The sequence below is a fragment of the Agrilus planipennis genome, unplaced genomic scaffold (assembly GCF_000699045.2).
Source record: "Agrilus planipennis isolate EAB-ADULT unplaced genomic scaffold, Apla_2.0 scaffold107, whole genome shotgun sequence".
NCBI classification, from domain to species: domain Eukaryota; kingdom Metazoa; phylum Arthropoda; class Insecta; order Coleoptera; family Buprestidae; genus Agrilus; species Agrilus planipennis.
Window position 1 is genome coordinate 749,871 of NW_020438869.1, and position 20,230 is coordinate 770,100.

Here is a 20,230-nt window from a genome sequence, read left to right on the forward strand (position 1 = left end):
TGAATGTGATACATAATAAAGTGGGGAATAACGTCCTGGAAACGGTTTTTGACTGCAGTGCAAATTAAAGCAAATTTCATTGTTAAAACGCATAAAATACGTAGAAATGTTAAACCTAGAAAAGCGCAACTAAGATTTCGAACTGTTAAACAATTATTTTGAAAGATGTTAAAGGTGAATGTGATACATAATAAAGTGGGGAATAACGTCCTGGAAACGGTTTTTGACTGCAGTGCAAATTAAAGCAAATTTCATTGTTAAAACACATAAAATACGTAGAAATGTTAAACCTAGATAAGCGCAACTAAAATATCGACCTGTTAAACAATTTTTTGAAAGATGTTAAAGGTGAATGTAATACATAAAAACGTGGGGAATAATGCTTCATTTTTTAACGATAAAACAAATTATTAATTAGTTTATGAATTCATCGAGCATCTAACAACTCTGATGCTCGTGCAGATAAAGAGAGTGAGCATTCGGATAGAAGGAGGCAGGTAGTACGCTCGAATAGTTAAACGCTTTTAAATATAAAATTCATTATTTAACACGAATGCTCATTGTATTTAAAATAGAAAAATACCCCATGTTTTTCTGGATTAAAGTGTCCTAGAAATGAAGCAACTATTAAAATCCTCACCACTCACGGCATTCATTACATACCTCACAAATACACCCACATATGCAAATTTCTCTTTTTCCATAACATTAAGCAGTACAGATATGAAAAACTGCAAGTACGTTTAATTTGACCAGAAATTACGTTTCATTGTTTCAAACAAATTATGAATTAGTTTGTGAGTTCAACGAGCATCGGAGTTGTTATACCGTGCCGATAGAGAGAGTGAGCATTCGGAGAGAAGAAGGCAGGTAGTACGCTCGAAGAATTAAACATTTTTATATAGAAAAATACCTCATGTTGTTCTGGAATAAAGTGTCCTAGAAATAAAACAATTTTCAAAATCCTCAACAACAACCCAAAAAATACACCCAGATATGTAAATTCCTCTTTCTCCATAACATTGAACAGTACGAAAGCTACGTTTAATTTGACCAGAAATTACGTTTCATAGAAAAAAACGAGTGAAATGCTTAAAAGCGAAATATTTGCCATATGCTGAAAAATATCCAAGATGAATGTGATACATAAAAATGTGGGGAATAACTTACTGGCAACAGTTTCTAACTGTAGTTTAAATTAAAGCAAATTTCATTGTTAAAACTCGAAAAATACGTAGAAGTGTTAAACACAGAAAACCTATTAAGCAATTACTTTCAAAGATGTTAAAGGTGAATGTAATACACAAAAATGTGGGGAATAACGTCCTGAAAACGGTTTTTGCTGCAAATTTGATTGTGAAAATCTTTCGTCATTCATAATCATAAGCGCAATGTTACACTTCCTTACTAAATGTTATGTGTTTATAGGTGCTCAATAAAATATACATATGAGAATAAGAATAAACATAGCTCAATTAAGGAACAATGAGAGAATAAGTAAAAATAGGCGATTTTTCACAAAGTAATCAAGTTTGAAAACCTAGAATACCTTCAGTTTTGATAGAATAAAAAAACAATAACATTAAGTGGACACTTGCAACCTAAACTTAAAAAGGGTAGTGTTTTTCACAAATTCTTGCAGGGCAATTTACTTATTCGTCTTTAAATTTTTTATTGTACTTTACACTGTTAAGAACACTAAAATTAAACATTGAAATAGTTATAAATTAATTACCATTTTTAAAAATTAAATACATCTAAATTGTTGAAGACCTAATTTTTTCGATTTCAAAAAGTGCAAAACATTCCGTATTTAAATCAGATCCTTATCCACCAGTGAAACGCCGAAATGACCGGACTTACAGCTTCGAATTTTCGAAACTGCAGGCCTGACCATTTCGACGCTGTCACTGAGGGAGAAGGATAAATACGGAGTCGCGGTAAATTATATAAGCTAGCTATCCAGCCGCTCTTTCCGAAGCCTCCACCTCATACAATGAACCACCTAGGCGCCATCAGCAGTTCATCTGAGTGAGACAACTTACTCAAGTGACCGTATAAGATACCTAAGGCTAGCTGCTACAAGCGAACTATATGTATTAAGTACAAGGAAAACAATGGCGGTGAAAAGGTTAAACTAAAAGACATTTTTTCACGCCTATTATACGAAATTTTAAACAAAATTTATATTGGGTAGGTGACAAATGTAAATTGTAAGAAGATTGTAGAATTTTTTTTTTGAAAAATGTTTGCAAACACGAATTTTACTGACTTTTTTAGTTTACCTTCCCAAAAAAATACTTAAACTAATGAAAATAATATTAAACCAATTTTGGTTTATATTAAAAGGTAAAGATTATTATTTTGTTCAAATAGTAGTACTACAAAATTTCGAATTTGAAAACATACGTACATACTATATCTGCACGTTATTTTATAAAAATTAATCAATAAAACTAAAATTCTTTTACGTAATTCACAAATGTTCGTAAAGATCATTTATAAAAATATAGTTTGTACTAATAAAAGAAATTCTTAATTAAAACCATTGTGTTCAGTGTTCACAATTGTAATCATACAACAACCAGTACTTGCGCGTTTGGATTCAGTCTTTGTTAACAAATTGAGGTATTTCTGATGTAATAATTAAGGAGCAACCTTATTATTTAAAACATAACAAACACTAAATTTAACGATGACGACCATACAAGATAACGATTAAAACGGATGATAACTCTTATTTCAATAACTCACCGTTTAAACTCCACTCTAGTCGTAATCCTAATTCTAAGTACAACTTTCGTTCCTATCACTGTTCAAATTCACATAGATGGTTGCACAATACGATATTGGATAAGTCTTTACTAATCTACGAAAACTAACGCGATAATTCAATTAATTAATAGCACTCGATACTACCCATTATCATGGCGCCGAATTAATAATAACAGTAAATTGTACTATTAATTTCTATTGTTCGTGTTAGATCGGATCTGGACACCGAAGTACTTTTCTTTTACAAGAAATGTTTCAATTTCCATCTCTTTCTCACTCTATTATATCTACCTCGTTCTATCATTCGTGACGAAGCAAGCCTTTCTGATAATGACGAATTCGCTCTTGTCAAAGTCATAGAAAAACACAAACGAGTATACATTTTTTTTTGATAAATAAAACGATACTAAAAAATAAAAAGATGTACCAAAGGAGACAATATTTGAGGTTTCAGTAAAATAAGTTCGCGTTATCGACGTGTTAAATTATTACATTGAAATTACTTTGAAAGAAACGTTAAACATAGATAAGCGCAACTCAATTTTCGCCCTGTTGAACAATTATTTTGAAACATGTCAAAGGTGAATTTAATATGTATAAAGGTGAATGTGATAGATAATAAAGTGGGGAATAACGTCCTGGAAACGGTTTTTGACTGCAGTGCAAATTAAAGCAAATTTCATTGTTAAAACGCATAAAATACGTAGAAATATTTAACCTAGAAAAGCGCAACTAAGATTTCGAACTGTTAAACAATTATTTTGAAAGATGTTAAAGGTGAATGTGATACATAATAAAGTGGGGAATAACGTCCTGGAAACGGTTTTTGACTGCAGTGCAAATTAAAGCAAATTTCATTGTTAAAACGCATAAAATACGTAGAAATGTTAAACCTAGAAAAGCGCAACTAAGATTTCGAACTGTTAAACAATTATTTTGAAAGATGTTAAAGGTGAATGTGATACATAATAAAGTGGGGAATAACGTCCTGGAAACGGTTTTTGACTGCAGTGCAAATTAAAGCAAATTTCATTGTTAAAACGCATAAAATACGTAGAAATGTTANGTTAAACATTGAAAAGCGCAACTCAATTTTCGCCCTGTTGAACAATTATTTTGAAACATGTCAAAGGTGAATTTAATATGTAAAAATGTGGAGAATATGGTACAGGCAACAGTTTTTGACTGTAGTTTAAATTAAACTAAATTTCATTGTTAAAACCCGAAAATTTTGTAGAAATGTTAAACATTGAAAAGCGCAACTCAATTTTCGACTTGTTAAACAATTATTTTGAATATTTAAAAAGGTGCATGTTATGTACAAAAATGTAACGAATAATAATCGACAAACAGTTTCTGACGACAATGTAAATTAATGACCATTTCATTGTTAAAACACCAAAATAACGTAAAAATGTTAAACATAAAAAGGGGCAACTGAAGTTTGGACTATAACTATTAACAGAATAGTTTTTGCATATACCTTTTTTTTGAAATTGAATTAAAACGTTGCTTATTAATAAAATTATTATTTATTTGTAATTACATATAGTTAGCAATAGCAAGGAAGAAAAATGGTATTTTCTACATTTCAAACGGATGTATCAATTTTCTTATCATTCGATAATTAGATACAAATAAATAGTTTAAATTTGAATTATTTAAAGTAAAATATTAATGTAAGATAGTAAATAATAACTGAGAAGGCAGTAAGTCGCCATCTATATACAATTTAACAAAGACAACTAGTCGTTCAATTCAACAATTTAAACGCAAGGTTTCAGGATTTCCACATGTATCATGCAAGAAAAATTAATTACTTTGTACAGTGATAGTCAAAAAAAAATCATAAAGACCTGAAGTAATAATTTTTAGTTTACTTTTGCGTAACCGTATTTTATATATCAGTCGCCTCAAAATCCAACATGTTCACGCAAATAGAAATAGAAACAATAACCAAAAACTGGTGAAAGCTTTCGTTCAAGAAATCATCAATAACCAAAAACATCAGGAAGTTAATTAGGGAACATTTTTTTTAGAGATTAATTATTATTACATCTTGTAGAAGTGACTGTGTCTATTTTAGATTTTATTAAAAAAACTGTATTCGTAGTGACTTTTCTGTCAACACTAGGTATGAGAAAAATATTTACTGCTATTGCATCTATTGCTCATATCATTGTATTCGCTTATTACTCTTTTGTTTTAGTTTTAGATACATAAAAATTCATCATCACTTGTTCGCCTAATAAGTAAATTAAGAATAAGCAATGATTACTTTGGTTGGAGTACAGATTCTATTTTTCTTTCCCTGTTTTGTTGTCTCTTTTGGACACGGAACATCGAGTAGACAAGCAGAGGCCACTTGCCACATTTACAGTTTTAAAAATATACACATTCGGCTTGTCCCACATTTGTATTTGCATTGCATGCCAACTTTTACTAGTCGCTATGAGACGCTATCCGAAAGACGCCGACGACCGACGTCTTGACGCTCGCGGCGGGTGCTTTAATACAAATTTTAATAACTGCTGTGTGGACGATCCGCTATCCCGGGTTATCCAGGAAAAGATTGCGCACGGTTACTTCCTGATTAATGGTTAATCATTACACTCGTAAATATAATACAAGTATGTGACAAGTAGATAGTCATGGTTCATTTTGTGTGGTAGGTGCATGTTTTGTTAAAAAATTAATGAGTGGTAAAAATTAATAAAATGTGAAGTTGTACATTTTTATAAATTCGTTCAAGGAGGCACACCTGTTAGCGTTATTTTTGAGTAACTTTTGTTAAGTTCAGAATTTCAACAATGATGAGGTCTTCAATTGGAGGAAGCATTCACAGAATCAGGGAATTTGAATTGGAGAAGGTAATGCCACAGCAAACGAGAAAATGTTAACAATAAAAAAGTATACGCTAAATTAGTTATGAATTGAACCATATAACCGATGTATGCCTACATATATGAACCCACTAAACTAAGCCACTAGAATGAAAAAAGAATAATGATAAGGTACCTATTAGGTAGGTAGGAACTCCAATAAAGTTCAACTTTCAAAGCATGAATCTAATATAAATTCTTTCATATTGAACTTAACAAAGAATCACGTATTTTGCATTTAGTAATTGAAATACAAAAAGTGAAACTATTTTGTACCTTACATTTGAAATAGCAAATCAAAAAGTATTTCCAATTTTTATTAAAATACTTTTAACAAATCATTCTCAACGTCTCTGTCAACTACCTGCCTAATTGGATTGAACTGTTGACTTAGGTCAAAAAGCATTACATTCTCAAATTTTCATGATGTGTAAATGCCATATTTTATGGATCCACCTACACATACATTAATTTTTAGCAGGGTCTCCGACATACAAGTTAACTTTTGTTTGTTCAGAAAAGAGAAAGACTTTTGCTTGTTTTCGGTTGAATCTCGAGTTGTCATTTTACAATTAGATATTTACATTTAAAAATGAATTAGATTGATCATTGACCTACTACACATTTCTTGTAAAAATTACGTAGCAGCAAAGAAAGGAAATTAAACTGATATTAATGTGAAAATATACTTGATTTTTTTTTATCCATTACAAATTAATATATAGATTTATTGGTAAAAGACATGAAAAAAAACAAATGATCACTCGTAACAATTTATCTTCGCGTCTGTAATATTTCACCGAAATTAATTCAAATATTGATAGGAAAATTAATTTTCAATTTTTTGCCCACTATAAGCTACCTCAGGTTGTGAGAAAAAATTGTTGCTACTGCCACACCCTTGCCGGGTATCGAACCCGGGACCTTTGGCATTAACCACCAATGCTCTGAGTATTTCGTATGATATTAAACAGTTAAACAGGTTGTTCTTTGTTATATGTTTCAAAATTCTTAAGTAGCTAATAAATTTTCTTAACGTCTTCACCATCAACATCATAAGATGATCTGGTTGGACACGCACCTCTACCCTTTCCTATCCGGAGCTAATCTTCGCACTTCCGTAAGACTAGAACATTCCACATTCTTAACTATTTGTGAATAGTCTACCCATACCCCTTTAACTTATGTTTCTGCTTCCTCTAATTGTTCCTGATGCCTGAGAAGGTTTCCTACTTTATTTGATAAAAATAAAAAAGAAACTGATTGATTCAAAAGTCTATTTTACTCAATTAGGTATTTTTTTTCTTAGTAATTGAAATAAATCACCTTCAGGAAATAACAGCTCATTACTCGATTAATTAGAGTATCAATACGAACTATGAAATGATGCCAAAATAAAATTTCAGTTAGTTTAGAAAGTTGATCATTATTATTAATTGATTTGTTTGTCACTATCTATGCTTATTAATGCTACTTCTATATTCAAATCAGGAATCAATGCCTCCTTTTTTTGATAAGCAATCTTCTACAAGTTGAAGTGATCAATTGCAAACGTATGTATGTGTATATAGAACATCAAACTGGGTTTTAGCTTTTCTTTGTACATAAATAATACTTTTCAAATCGTTTAAGGCATAAATGTCAACGATTTTCGGAAAGAACTTTCAACTAAAATCTGAACATTGACGTTAATGTACAATTCACTAAAAGCACGAACAAGTAGTTAGTACTTATTAACTTCTAAAAATAATTACTTTGCTTTTTGAAAATTTCAATTTAGCAGTAAGTTTAAAAATACTGTTTATAGCACTTTCGCAACGACTGCTTTACGCGTTCGATTCGATTCAAAGCATTAATCACACCATACGTATGTACACACGTAATTATATTTCAATTAGGTAATGATTGAATTAAAGTCATAAGTCAATAAGAAGTAGGGAAACTTCAACGGACAAGCGGAAAAACGAATGGCAACGGACAAGTGAAAAAACGAATGGCAACAAAATTTTTACCTGTCTGTAAAACTTAAAGAAAAAATTTGGTTGCTATTCGTTTTTCACTTGTCCGTTACTATTCGTTTTTCCACTTGTCCGTTGAAGTTTCACTTCTTCTATGAAAGAAAGAAAAAAGAAAGGCAATGATGCCCAGTCACGTGGAGAACAGAGGTAAAAAAACAACAGCTGAGCACAGCACACGCCGCCGGGACTCTAGAGAACTCCCCGCTTTACGCGCGGCTGCGCATTATATCCATCTAATACTCCCTTTCATTGTTCCCACACCATAAAATTTGTAAATTCTTAGTATTTAAGCTAATTTTTTAACAATTTCAATCAGAATATCTTCACCAGAAGAAGCCAATGCTTTGGGGAAACAATTGTTGGGAACTATTAATATACATTTTTTTGAAACTACATTCGTTTCCTTTAAAGAATTTTAAAATTGCAAAGGCATATTGCTCATTGATTTTCCTAATGAGTAAAATACACTTAACACCACCTACTACTATCAACCCCTTGATGAAGAAAAACTGGCTTTTAATGCGAGTAAAAGTATGTGATTTTTCCCCATGAATACTCTCAACCTAATCCAGCCACTTTATATAAAGGGTATTTTTTTTCTTAAAGCTTTAAACAAAGCTTTAAACAGAAAAATTGAAAAAAAAAACACTTGAACGTCCACCCTACAGCCCCAATTTGCCAACGTGTGACGATTTTACAAGGTTCAGACCACTCAGAGAAGAAGTTGGAGGCCGCATGACAACGGCCCCCTTTGGATACGGAAGAATCTTTTTAAAAAGATATAGAGCGTTCTACTTTCTACGTAGAACTCAGCTATATAAATTTTATTTCCAGTTTGACTACTACTGATATTGTTGTGTTGAAAAGTTTCTCTAAATTAACTAGATGACAGTGTTTGTAAAAGATATCTGCGAGTTTTAGGTTGCTGCCGCGTGTCTAAAATTAAAATTGTCTTTCGAAATTAAATTTGTTTCGCAACCTTTCGAACTGAGTGAGTGAGTCAATTCCTGTCCTTCCTGCTTTACAATTTTAGCAACGGTGTCAAACACAGAAGTAAATATTAGATATAAACAAAATTCATCTCATAGTTTTATTATTCATAACACCCTGAGCTAAACTTTTATCAAAATAAAATACGGTCTATATTACTCATAGATAGTGCAGCTCTCTCTTGGCCAATAAATTTTTTGAATAAAATCAATAGTTCTAGAGACTACTCCCTACAAACAAATTACATTATTTTGATTTCTCGGTTATGCACCTACTTATTACAGTGAAATTTGTCACAAGACATAAATTAATTAACCAAAAACAGAATTGGTTGGATTTTTGGAAAAATTATTTTACGGATGTCCCTCCCATGCAATGAAAAGTGTATTCATATTTGCTTCTAGTTGTTACTTTTCGTATTGACGTATTGAGTGGAGCGTATTTAGATAGGTCACATAAATAATGCAACTAAAAGCCTTTAGAACCTATTTGATCACAAGAAGCATATTTGTCCGCCTCCTAATCAATCTTCAGTCACCAATATATCGATAAAAAATACTTTTTTTTTTAACGGTAATTTTACCGAACACAGCACTGTAGTGAAATCAGTTTAAGAAATTTTTAGAAATAGGAACGTATGTAATTCTTTTTTATGCTGTCCCACCTTGCCATTTCTATTTAAAATTTTGGAAAACATATTGAAAGTGTACTTTGACGTGTACCTGGGTATACCATCAATGAATGGCTACTATTCTGTATCAATTTTTGAGTAATGAAGTTATTACTACTCATACTGTTTAGTATTTGCTTATAAACAGTTTTTCAATTTAATTTTGACTTGATTTAATTTTCTGCTGATTGTAGGCACCACCATTATCTTTGTTTTGTCAGTAGCTAATTATATCAACTTTGACATGAAACACACGTTGATGTTGTTTATTTTTAGTGGTGTTTTAGTGCACTATCCTTAACTGCTAATCCTGCAGGAAATCAAGAATTTCCGGCAACGTATTCGTCCCAAAATAAAGTCTTAAGTAGCACTGACCTTTCTACATGTTCGCATTGATTATTTTTGTGTTTCTTTTCTTTGTTTGGTCTCATTAATTTTGGTGGTCGATTTCATGGCAACAATTCTGAAGTAGCATTTTGTTTTGTCAATAAACTTTTTATTTTAATTTTACGTGAATGCAAGGAAAAGAAAATGTCATAAGGTATTTCAATCTATTTATATTTTCTATTACTTTGGGTATATTTCTAATTATACGGTCAATAAGCTAATCCATACAGGGTAATTCACAAAATAAGTGGACCATTTCAAAGTTCAATAACTCATTGAATTCTCACAACAAGTGACACCAAATCAATCGAAAAACAATAACCTTTTTGATGTGTAATTGTTGACCAATTGAATGTAAACAATGGAACATTAAAGAACAGACCTGAAGATTGAAAGCCAAAGTTAGTCCATTTGTTTACACAAATTTCCGTTAAATATTACGAAAACATTGGATAATCTCAGACCGGAAGTAGGTAGCACAGCGACTTATGGCAACATTACTATATTGAAGCAGAGATCACAACCGTTACAATGGTGTCCCACTGAATACATTCAATTAATTACTAATTAAACATTAAAACTACCATTGCTTTTCTACCAGTATGGTATCATTTAATGTGAGATATTACCAATAATGAATGAGTTACGTATTTGACTTCTAAATTGCCTCTTTGTTATAACCATCATCCTTTGTATTCACAAAATTCAAATGAAGATTGTGTTGCTCTTGCCGTCAACTGCGAAATAAAAGAATATCTCAATCTAAACCCAATTAAATAGTTCGTTTATGTATCCATTAATGTTCATCCTAGTTCTTTACGCTCCATTTAAACTTAAAAGTAATCATTTGTCCAACCCTTTCTCTATACAAAGTTTTACCACCAATTTTGCATAACCATCACCATTATTTATCCTAATAGTTCATATAATCCAAATCTAAATATATATATATATATATNGGGTTTTCTCTGTCACCACCAACTCCTATCAACTTCCCGTTGGGGTGGTAAATACCCCTTGGTCTCCTGGTGAAAGTAAGGGAGTTCGGTCGCGGTAGGTGGTTGTGGGTGGCGAAATTGTGAAAAAATATATATCTATAATTTTCTAACTTATGAGACCTTTCGGAAAGTTCTAAAAATTTCTGAAATGATCCAGAAAATTCCAGAATGTGCGCAACTGTTACAATCGACCTATAATGTTCCAGAAAGTTCTAGAAATATCTGGAATGAACTGGAAAGTTCCAAATGTTCGCAATTAATTATGAAGGATTTCGAGAATTTTCTAGATTTTATCCAAATATTCCAGAATATTCTAGAACGATCTACTATTATTAAGAAATTTTATAAAGGTACAGGGTGGTCTGTCATTATCGGGAATAATTTGTGTTCTGCAACATTCTACAACGATCGAAAACATTAAAAAATAAAAGACAAGCTGTCATTGTTAAGAAGAATCTTGAATACTGCGGAACGTGATTGGCTCTTATCAGTTTAACCAAATTGTTAACGTTGATCAGCGCCCAGGAAACCAGGGGTAAGTTTGTGAATATCTAAGATAGAAATCTATATTAGCTACGTTAAAAATTGGATCCTTAAATATTTTATATACCATTTAACCAGAGCAACGCCGGGTTTCGCTGCTAGTTTTCATTAAACATTAAGAAACTATTTAAATGTAACAAACGGAGCACCAATTTTTTTAGATGCCGGGATATGCTCTAACATGATGTCAGTAGTGCGTCATCAAATGTCACTTATCAGCAACGCACACAAGTCTACATTGTTCAATATTTAAACCTTTCATTCATATCCATTTGCTACGATACATAAAAATTTACTTTGGCAAACTCGACATTTGTATGGAAATATATATATAGACATATGTAACAAAGAGAAATGTGTGTATATTTTTGTAGACAGTAGGCGTTGGACAACTGCAAGGAGGAGCATTTTTACGTTAACACAATGTCACTAATATGTTTTATTTTACAGGAATCTTTTGTTTAATAGCACTGATTTATGGCGCCTGTTCTTCCTTCCTGTCTACCTATTTTCAACAATTGAACTTACGTTTCTTGAGTCTTTCTTTGCTTTGATAAGTAAGACCAATTGGTCTTGGACTTACTCCTTTAATCTGATACTTAATAATTCTAAGCACAAATTACCGACGCAACAATTATCTTAAATACTGAAATGTTCTGTCATACATGCAAACTTGTCATGACTTTTAAAGAAAATAGTGTCGATAGTTGTGAGAGTTATGAAACTCGAGAACTTACCCTTCCTACAAAACGTAAACTAACCCTTTCTCTAGTACAACGTACTTGCATTTTCGCAAAACTAATGCCAAGGTTGCAACTTTTCAAGACCAAGTTTTCATGGAATTATTGTTGAAAATATTTAAAAAGAGTTAACTACTGTGCTGTTTCAAGGAAAATGCTAATCTCGTCTTTACTACTAAACAATTTCCTTGAAGAAGCCCACAGTCATGTGGCGAAACGTCTGATTTTATTAACAAAAATTCAGTTAAGGATTCACATTTAACAATGTAATTATTAATCTTAATCAACATGAACCAACCAATCGTAAAAAATGGATAGAATACTCGTATGTTTGGCCTATTCTATTTTAAGTGTATGTATGGCATTAATTTTGGGTGCCACTAATGATTTTTATGTTGAAACATATAAAGCTTTTAATAACATTGAATTAAGATTCATGTTTACATTATTATTAATTCTTTGTTTTGATGTTTCAAAACAAAAATAGTGTTGACATCAAAATTAACCAACATAAACAAAATTAATTAAACATCAAAAATGCGGTACATTAACCAATAATAGCACTTTGGGCCTTAGTTTCAGGAACGCAAACAAACTTAGACCACTTTAGTACCAATGTTATTATCTGAGCTAAACATCACCTCTCTAAAAATAGAAAAATAATAATTATTGTTTCATCAGCGGTTTACATCTGCATTATACATCATATTGTGTCAGGGTTCATAGGTATATTTACCCAAACTAGAGAAAATTTTTGAAAACATAACAAAAGTGCAATTTAATTACAAAGGAAATAATCAAAAAATGAGTTAAACTTAGGTTGAAAACTATGGATCAATAAACAGGGGTCTGTTAATAAAGGTTGTTGTTTTCCATAATTTTTCTCAAAGCTATTGATAGATAGTCAGCGTATTTGCTAGTTATAGAGGCTATTAAAACAAAAAGGCTAGGAAGTCATATCCTCCATTGGAGATAATAGATAACAAAACAGACTACAGGATTTGATATGTTAACTTGAAATGAATTAGATTCATAATTTAAAGAAAACACTTAAGTAGAAGTAATTCAGAACCTCATGGGTCATGACTCATGACTGAGTTGCACAGTGACAAAGCTCTTGTCGTTGGTTTGCAAAAACATTGGTCGCCTTTCTTTACAGTTTACTTGAAACTCTGTCCTTAATTATATAACGAGACATACGGTTAACAGTCGAGATAAGGTTCTTGAAATATACAATATGAATGCAATAAGGCCCGCCCCTCACGTATTTCGTGGCCCATGAGATTCTAAAATACCTCTAGATAGTTTCAAGAATACACTGACTTCTAACACTACAATTGTTTCACTATATTAAGAGATGATCAGATTAAAACTATTAATTACTTTAATGTCCTTTTAACCGAACAAGATCCCTTAATTTCAACATTTTATATTGAAATGTATGAAAAAACTGAGCATAGTTTCAGATACTAAATCCTAAACTTTCATTATTCTTTCAAAAAGGTTTTTGGCACCAAAAATTATTAAAATGTAACTTTAAACCTTTAGCTTTGGCATTCGTCCGTACATAGTTATTTTATTTAATTTTTAATGAAAACGTTGCCGCACATACATTTTAACAACAAAAAGAAAACGTTTTTATGTGTCGACTAAAATTTTATGACAATATCAATGTTCTTTAAAAGAGCATTATACTGCGTAAATGAATGCACACAAGTACATATAATAAATCTAATGAATTCCATGAAGTCCCACACCTTTCTTGAATTCTATTTATACATATGTATGCCTAGGCACATACGCATGCCGTGTAATGTGTACAAACGGCTTCATGGTCTACAACAGAGCCATTGTCTGCCAAAAGCGAGAACTCGAAAATAGAAAATGCCCTGGCTCTTCCTGAACCCGAAGTTTATCTGTTCAATTAAAATCCTCATTTATACTTACACACGCTTACAGCACCATTCAATCATTTCGAACATAAGTCTATCAACAGAACCTAGACCTTTGATGTTGATCTTTATTGTCGACATTATAAACAAGATACCTGACGCATACTATTGTTATTTTAATGTTTTAAAAAAATTGTGTCAAGAAATCAATAGTTTGGGTTTCACACTATATCAAATACGTACTATTAAGTATAACGTTTTTGAAAGCTTAAACTTAAATTTTATTGAATTCCTCTTCACAATCTTCGGAAACGGAAGTTAAAGGTTTTGATTTTCATGAAAAGTTAGGTGAGAACACCATGGGGTCGTTTATCCCAAATCCCACAACTAGTGTGGTTAGCATCCCCAGGGTACCAAGTCCTTCGCTGTGGTTCTACTGAGATTTAGTGCAAACATACACAGCGGAAAACTTTACAACCCAGCTACGTTCCCTGAGGATGTCAAGTATAGTAGGCAGTTGGCGAAACGTCTTTAATACTTCTTCTTTTATGACAGGTAAATTTGGCTGATGAATTTGACATTCTGCAAATAGTTGGGGAAGGATGGTTTGGAAAAATATTGCTTGTTGAGCATAAAGCGACAGACACAGAAATGGTTCTGAAAGCTCTGCCGAAGCCATACACGGCCCTTAGGGACTTTTACCGGGAGTTTCATTACGGCCTGCATCTGGGTACCCATAAAAATATAATCAGTACGTATGACGTTGCCTTCGAAACTGCAGGATTCTACGTATTTTCACAAGAATATGCACCACTAGGTGAGATTATACTTATTTATAAAGACACATTGAGAGTTGTAAATAAAGAAATTACAAATAATTAAGCAATGATTCGCGAATGTTTGGTTCGAATCCGGCTCGAAGGACCACGTCGTTAACATAAAACTTTATTATTGATGTTGTTTCAGGTGACTTGACATCCAACGTATCTGACACCGGAATTGGTGAACTTCATTCCAAACGAGTGGCCAAACAATTGGCAGCTGCCCTTGAGCACCTTCACATGCGGGACTTAGTGCACCGCGATGTTAAGTTAGACAATATTTTAGTATTTAAATCAGACTTTTCTCGAATTAAGTTATGTGATTTTGGGGAAACGCGAAGGAATGGATCGAACGTCCTTCGACGAAACGAATGGTTACCGTACGCTCCCCCTGAAGTTTTAGAAGTGAAGACTGACGATAGCTATAAGTATGTATGACGAATTTAATAAATACTTCTCTAGTTCAATATGTCAATTTTTTTTTACTTCGAATCATTATTTAATTATTAATGGAATTTTAAAATAGTGTTCTTTCTTTTTCAGGGCAGAAACTACTCATGACGTTTGGCAGTATGGAATAGTAATTTTCGTATGTTTGACAGGGTGTCTTCCATGGCAAAAAGCTGCTTTGGACGATCCCCGATACGTTAGGTATCATTCTTGGCAGTCAAGTGCGATGCCATTGAAAAAACAACCAAAACTATTTAAATTAGTATCATCCAAAGCACTTAAATTGTTCAAAAAATTTCTAGAGCCTCGGAAAGAAAGGCGACCAATAAGCTTAGGAGAAGTTCACAGGTTCCTGGACGACCGATGGCTCGCCAAGGGGATCATGGAAAAGAACAACAATCTGGCTGTAGACGACGATGGTCTGTGCCCGTCCATGTACAGTTTCCATAGCAGCCCAGAAGAAAAGAACAAACTACTTTTCACTCTAACCCAATATGGTATAGAGACGACTGTTGATCGAACTGCTAAAAAGGACAGGATTAGACAATGGATACAAACAAGCGTGATTGAAGAAGAAGATGAAGAAGAAACAGCATCTGAAGAAAATGTCATGATAAAAGACAACGAGAGTAATCCCATTGGCGAGAGAGTGAAAGAAAGGGGACCCATATCCGAAAATAGTGTAAGACGGAGGGAAAGGAGAATATCTACTATCAGTTCTAGGAGACTTTCAGATATTTATGTTCCTCCCATCGATCCTAGGATTCCCCTTGAACAACAAAAAGACAAATGGCTTTCAATGAAGAACTTGTCAAATTTAGATGGTAATTTAAAAAAGGAAAATTTAGTGGAAAATGGCATTCATGAAAAACCTATAACGAACGGGGGTTATCCAAAATTGGTTAACGGAACAAATGATTCGCCAGTTCCAAATCGAAATTCTGCCAAGGAGAATCATCACAACAAGACAAATAACAGAAGAGATGCATCTCCATTAAGACATGAAATACATGTTCAAATACCGCAATCGTCTAAACTGTTTGACGTGTACTCGACATATTGCAGTGATAATAATAATCAGAATACTAACAATAATTATCCGAGGAACGGGTATCACAAATCTAATGGGGTACAACACAGAAAAGATAGCTCAGAAAGTCAAAATTCTAGTCACTCAAGTAAATAAAAAATGATTACATGAACATAATGCGTATACTTCGTTTACTTTCTGTAGCGATGTGGCTTTCAGTTTGACCGGCGCAAAGTGGAAAAGAACAGCACTAGGCCAGAAAAGGAAGGAGACAACTCTCGGCCAACCTCTTAACCGGTGAGGAGCGTACAATCCGTACAGTACTGCACGGAAAAATTGACCATTTTATCCACTAAAATTGCATTGCTCAAATGTGCTGTTATTTGTACCAATTACTACTGAAAACATCAAGGAGATGTTTATTTATTTTTGAAGACGTATTAAAGGCTTTAACGCTTGTTTTCGACTCGCAATACTACTATTCATGATTGAACAAAACTTTTGGCAGGTACTGTATGAAAAAGTATGTTTAATGAACAAGAGTCGAGAGTATAATGAGCTTTTTTCTCCCTACCTACGATTTTGCCAGCGCGCATCCAAGACATAGGAAGGGGCGCATCGCTAGAGAAAGTAAATGAAGTATATATGAGAAGAAATCTCTTCTTATTAGTGGGCAGCCACTAATTTTTTATTAATTAAACAGTTTCAGAATGAAGTAGCACTGAAATCTTTAACAAGAATTTGGTAAGAGTAATTTCAAAATTACCTCTTTACCACCTGATAAGGGACTTCCTATAGATAATTAAAAAGTTATTTTAAAATTACCTTGAGAAATTCCCCAATCAATTGGTGAAACGTTGGTAAATCGATTTACATTTTCATTTTCAACCTAATAATAACAGAAACACAAGGGAGGGGGTGTCTTTGCCCTTAATCTGTAGTACCTTTAAAAATCACATTTTAGTTTACTTTTATTTTTCTTTTTCCTCTTTGATGTTTGTTACACTGATTCCAGAATATTAGAAATCGACAATAAAAAGATGTAGGTATACTTTATCATAAAACCATTCTCAAAACGTACAAAGTAATTTGATTTTCTTGTGTTACTATATGGAATGGTAAAATTTCCAAATAATACAGAAAAATCGAGCGTATATCAAATCTGAAAAATTCCTGAATTTATTGAAAACCCGATAGCTTGACAATACATTTAAAAAAAGTTAAAAGTTTTGAATATTAATTTACATCTTTTTTTCTGATCAATTCTCATTGTCTCAAATCCAGAATTATCAAATTAATGATTCATCATCACAAACCTTTGATACTATCCTGTATATAAATGTAATAATTCCAATTATTATAATTGTATTCTTAATTTTCTATTGTTTCCATATTAAATAAATATTTGGTAGATAGGTACTAAATCGATTACCTTTTACCAATTGCCAAAATGTATATACCTAGTATAATTATTTTAATCTACAGTGTATTGACTGATATGTAAATTAGACAAGTACATGAATAAAAATATACTTTTTACCTGCACCATTACTTTTAAGTTGTAAATAATATGTATCTACTTAATTTGTATCCACAACGGTGAGTTTAATAAAATTTTATCTAATAAATAATATGTTTATTACTTGAAAACATCTTGGAATTGGAACTGTTAATCTGCGAGATAAAAACTTTTTCTCTCAATTTTCTTAAATAAACATAGTTTTCGTAAGCTTTCAAATAAGAAATTCCAAAAAAGCTCTTCTTCAAAGTGAAAATTTGTATTTTTCATTCAATGTAATATTTTCCCAAAGATTACCTATGATAATTATATGAAAATAAATAAAAGGAAAACAAAAAAATGGTATGCAAGAGAAGAAAAAGTAGGGAAAAGCGAATGTAAAAATAGGAGACGCATGATTAGAAGAAGTGGCTGATTTTATGTAGGTATCTAGGAAGTCAGACAAGTCAGGACGGAAGGAGTAGTAAGGATATAAAGCAGAGGATAACGCGGGTCGAGTCGCCTTCAATAAAAAGAAGTCACTTCTATGCTCGCGAACGGTTAACTTGGAAATTCGAAAAAGTTTGTGAAAGGTGATGTTTGGAGCACGGCGTTGTACGGGTGCGAAACAGACGGTAAGCGCAGCAGAAAAGAAGGGGTTAGAAATATTCGAAATGTGGTGTTACAGACGAATTATGAGGATAGCGTGGATAGAGAATGTTAGAAATGAAGAGGTATTAGAAAGAATACGAGAACAGAGGACTCCATTGAAGTCAATAAGAAATAGGCGAGATAGGTTAGTAGGACACCTTCTCAGGCATGAAGGTCAAGTCAGAGACACATTAGAGGCAGAAACGGGAGTTAAAGGAGTAGCGGTAGACCTGGACTAGATTACTGTTCGCAAATAGTTAAGGATGTGGGTTGTTCTAGTTTTAGGGAAATGCGAAGGTTAGCTCAGGATAGGAAGGAGTGGAGGTGCGTGTCCAACCAGTTTTAGGGCTGACGATCTTATGGTAATGATAAAAACCTTACGTGTGTAAATACAAATAAGAAGAAAGTGGAATTATACAACAGCAAGTATTACCGAAAAATTCACAATCCCAAGCGTGTGAAGTTCGCCGATTTAGACAGATAATGGTGCCAAAGTCTATTAAATCAAAACTTGAATTAATATATTTTCCACGGTGTTTTAACAGGAATTTGGACAACCTCCAAATATCACTGGCCAATTACGAGATAAGTTTCGTTTTGTAGAAGGAAATAAAATTAGTATCTTACAAATTCTAAAAGTATTGTTATTCTAAACCAATTTAGTTAAGGACATATCTACTGTAAGGAAGGTTAACATTTTGTAGCTGCATTTTGTCACTAGGTAGTTAACATAAAAGGTCTTTAAAATACTAACGATAATTGCTAAAGTACTTGTTTCAGCACAAATGAATCATAACAGTTGGCTGAAAGTATTAAACCATCATCTACGTAATAAACGCTGCTACTGATATACACTACTAGTGATTCCTAGTGGTTCCTTGCTAAGGATTTCTGTTTACTAAACAGGAAATACGTTTAGCTTATGTACCTAATTTACCTTTTATTTAAATGTAAACCAAAAGTAACACCAACTAATAATCATTCAATGTTAAAGTCAAAGTCAAAAAGTAACTTACCTTATTAATTTTGATCTGCAACTGCAGGGTTCCGAGTATCCCAATTAACATATTTAATTCATTAGGTATACAGAAAAGTATAATTTGTATAGTTTTTCAGTAAAACTGTACACATTAATTAAAAAACAGTAAACCCACTGCTCGCGACGAACATTACACTAACACTTAACTTATCTTTTTAAATTTTTCTACATCGCGTGCTTGGTCGTATGATAACAACAGATGAAGGCTGGGCTCATGCGCTCGACTCCGGCTTTAATCATCGGAGGTCAATAGGAACAAATGAGTTTTGGACCCGACTATTACAGTAGGTAATGGTAATTTAGAAAATTTATACTATCTACTAAAAGGAAAATGTTTGCAAAATTTTTACTCGCTATTGTAAATGGATGAGATAGGGTGGTAAGACACCTTCTAAGGCATGAAGAGCCAGTTAGAGGCATGTTAAAAACAGAAGGAGTTAAGAGGAGTAGAGGGTAGCCTTAGATTAGATTACTGTCCACAAATTGTTAGGGATGAGGGATGTTCTAGCTCTAAGGAAAAGCGAAAGTAAGCTTAGGTTAGGAATGAGTGGAAGTGTGTATCCGGCCAGTCTCAGAACTGACGACACTTTAATGATGATGATTGTAAATGTGCTGATACATTTTATATTTTTTACCGGAAAAAGTGTCATAGGTATCCAGCTGTTTTGAGTTACGTGCCACCAAAATTTTCCGGTGTGCATTGTCGATTTTTTCATAGTTTTGGTGTTTCTTTGCCTAATGAGGTCTTACCACTTGATATAACATTAAAATATGATAGATATGTGAGGAATTGATGTGATAATAATATGAGGATATGGAAAGAAATGAGTTAGGAAAATAAGAGGA

General features: G+C 32.6%; 1 protein-coding gene and 1 long non-coding RNA gene across 3 annotated transcripts in view; one reads left to right on the forward strand and one right to left on the reverse strand.

The window, feature by feature from the left end:
- The window catches only part of LOC108735544, a 34,147-nt gene extending 14,641 nt beyond the window's left edge, over nt 1–19,506 (reverse strand). The window contains exon 1 of one of the 2 annotated variants that reach the window (XR_003231541.1): nt 19,362–19,506. This is a non-coding gene — a long non-coding RNA (uncharacterized LOC108735544). Of the gene's footprint in view, nt 1–2,754; nt 3,001–19,361 lie in introns of those variants that run through there. The other variant, XR_003231540.1, reaches the window with a different exon arrangement.
- LOC108735554 (serine/threonine-protein kinase meng-po-like) lies at nt 5,236–16,418 on the forward strand. The gene is made up of 4 exons (XM_018467556.1): nt 5,236–5,645; nt 14,451–14,712; nt 14,862–15,144; nt 15,260–16,418. The coding sequence occupies exons 1-4, from the start codon at nt 5,586–5,588 to the stop codon at nt 16,350–16,352; spliced, it is 1,698 nt and encodes a 565-aa protein (XP_018323058.1). The 5' UTR covers nt 5,236–5,585; the 3' UTR covers nt 16,353–16,418.
- Nucleotides 19,507–20,230: the final 724 nt, after the last annotated feature.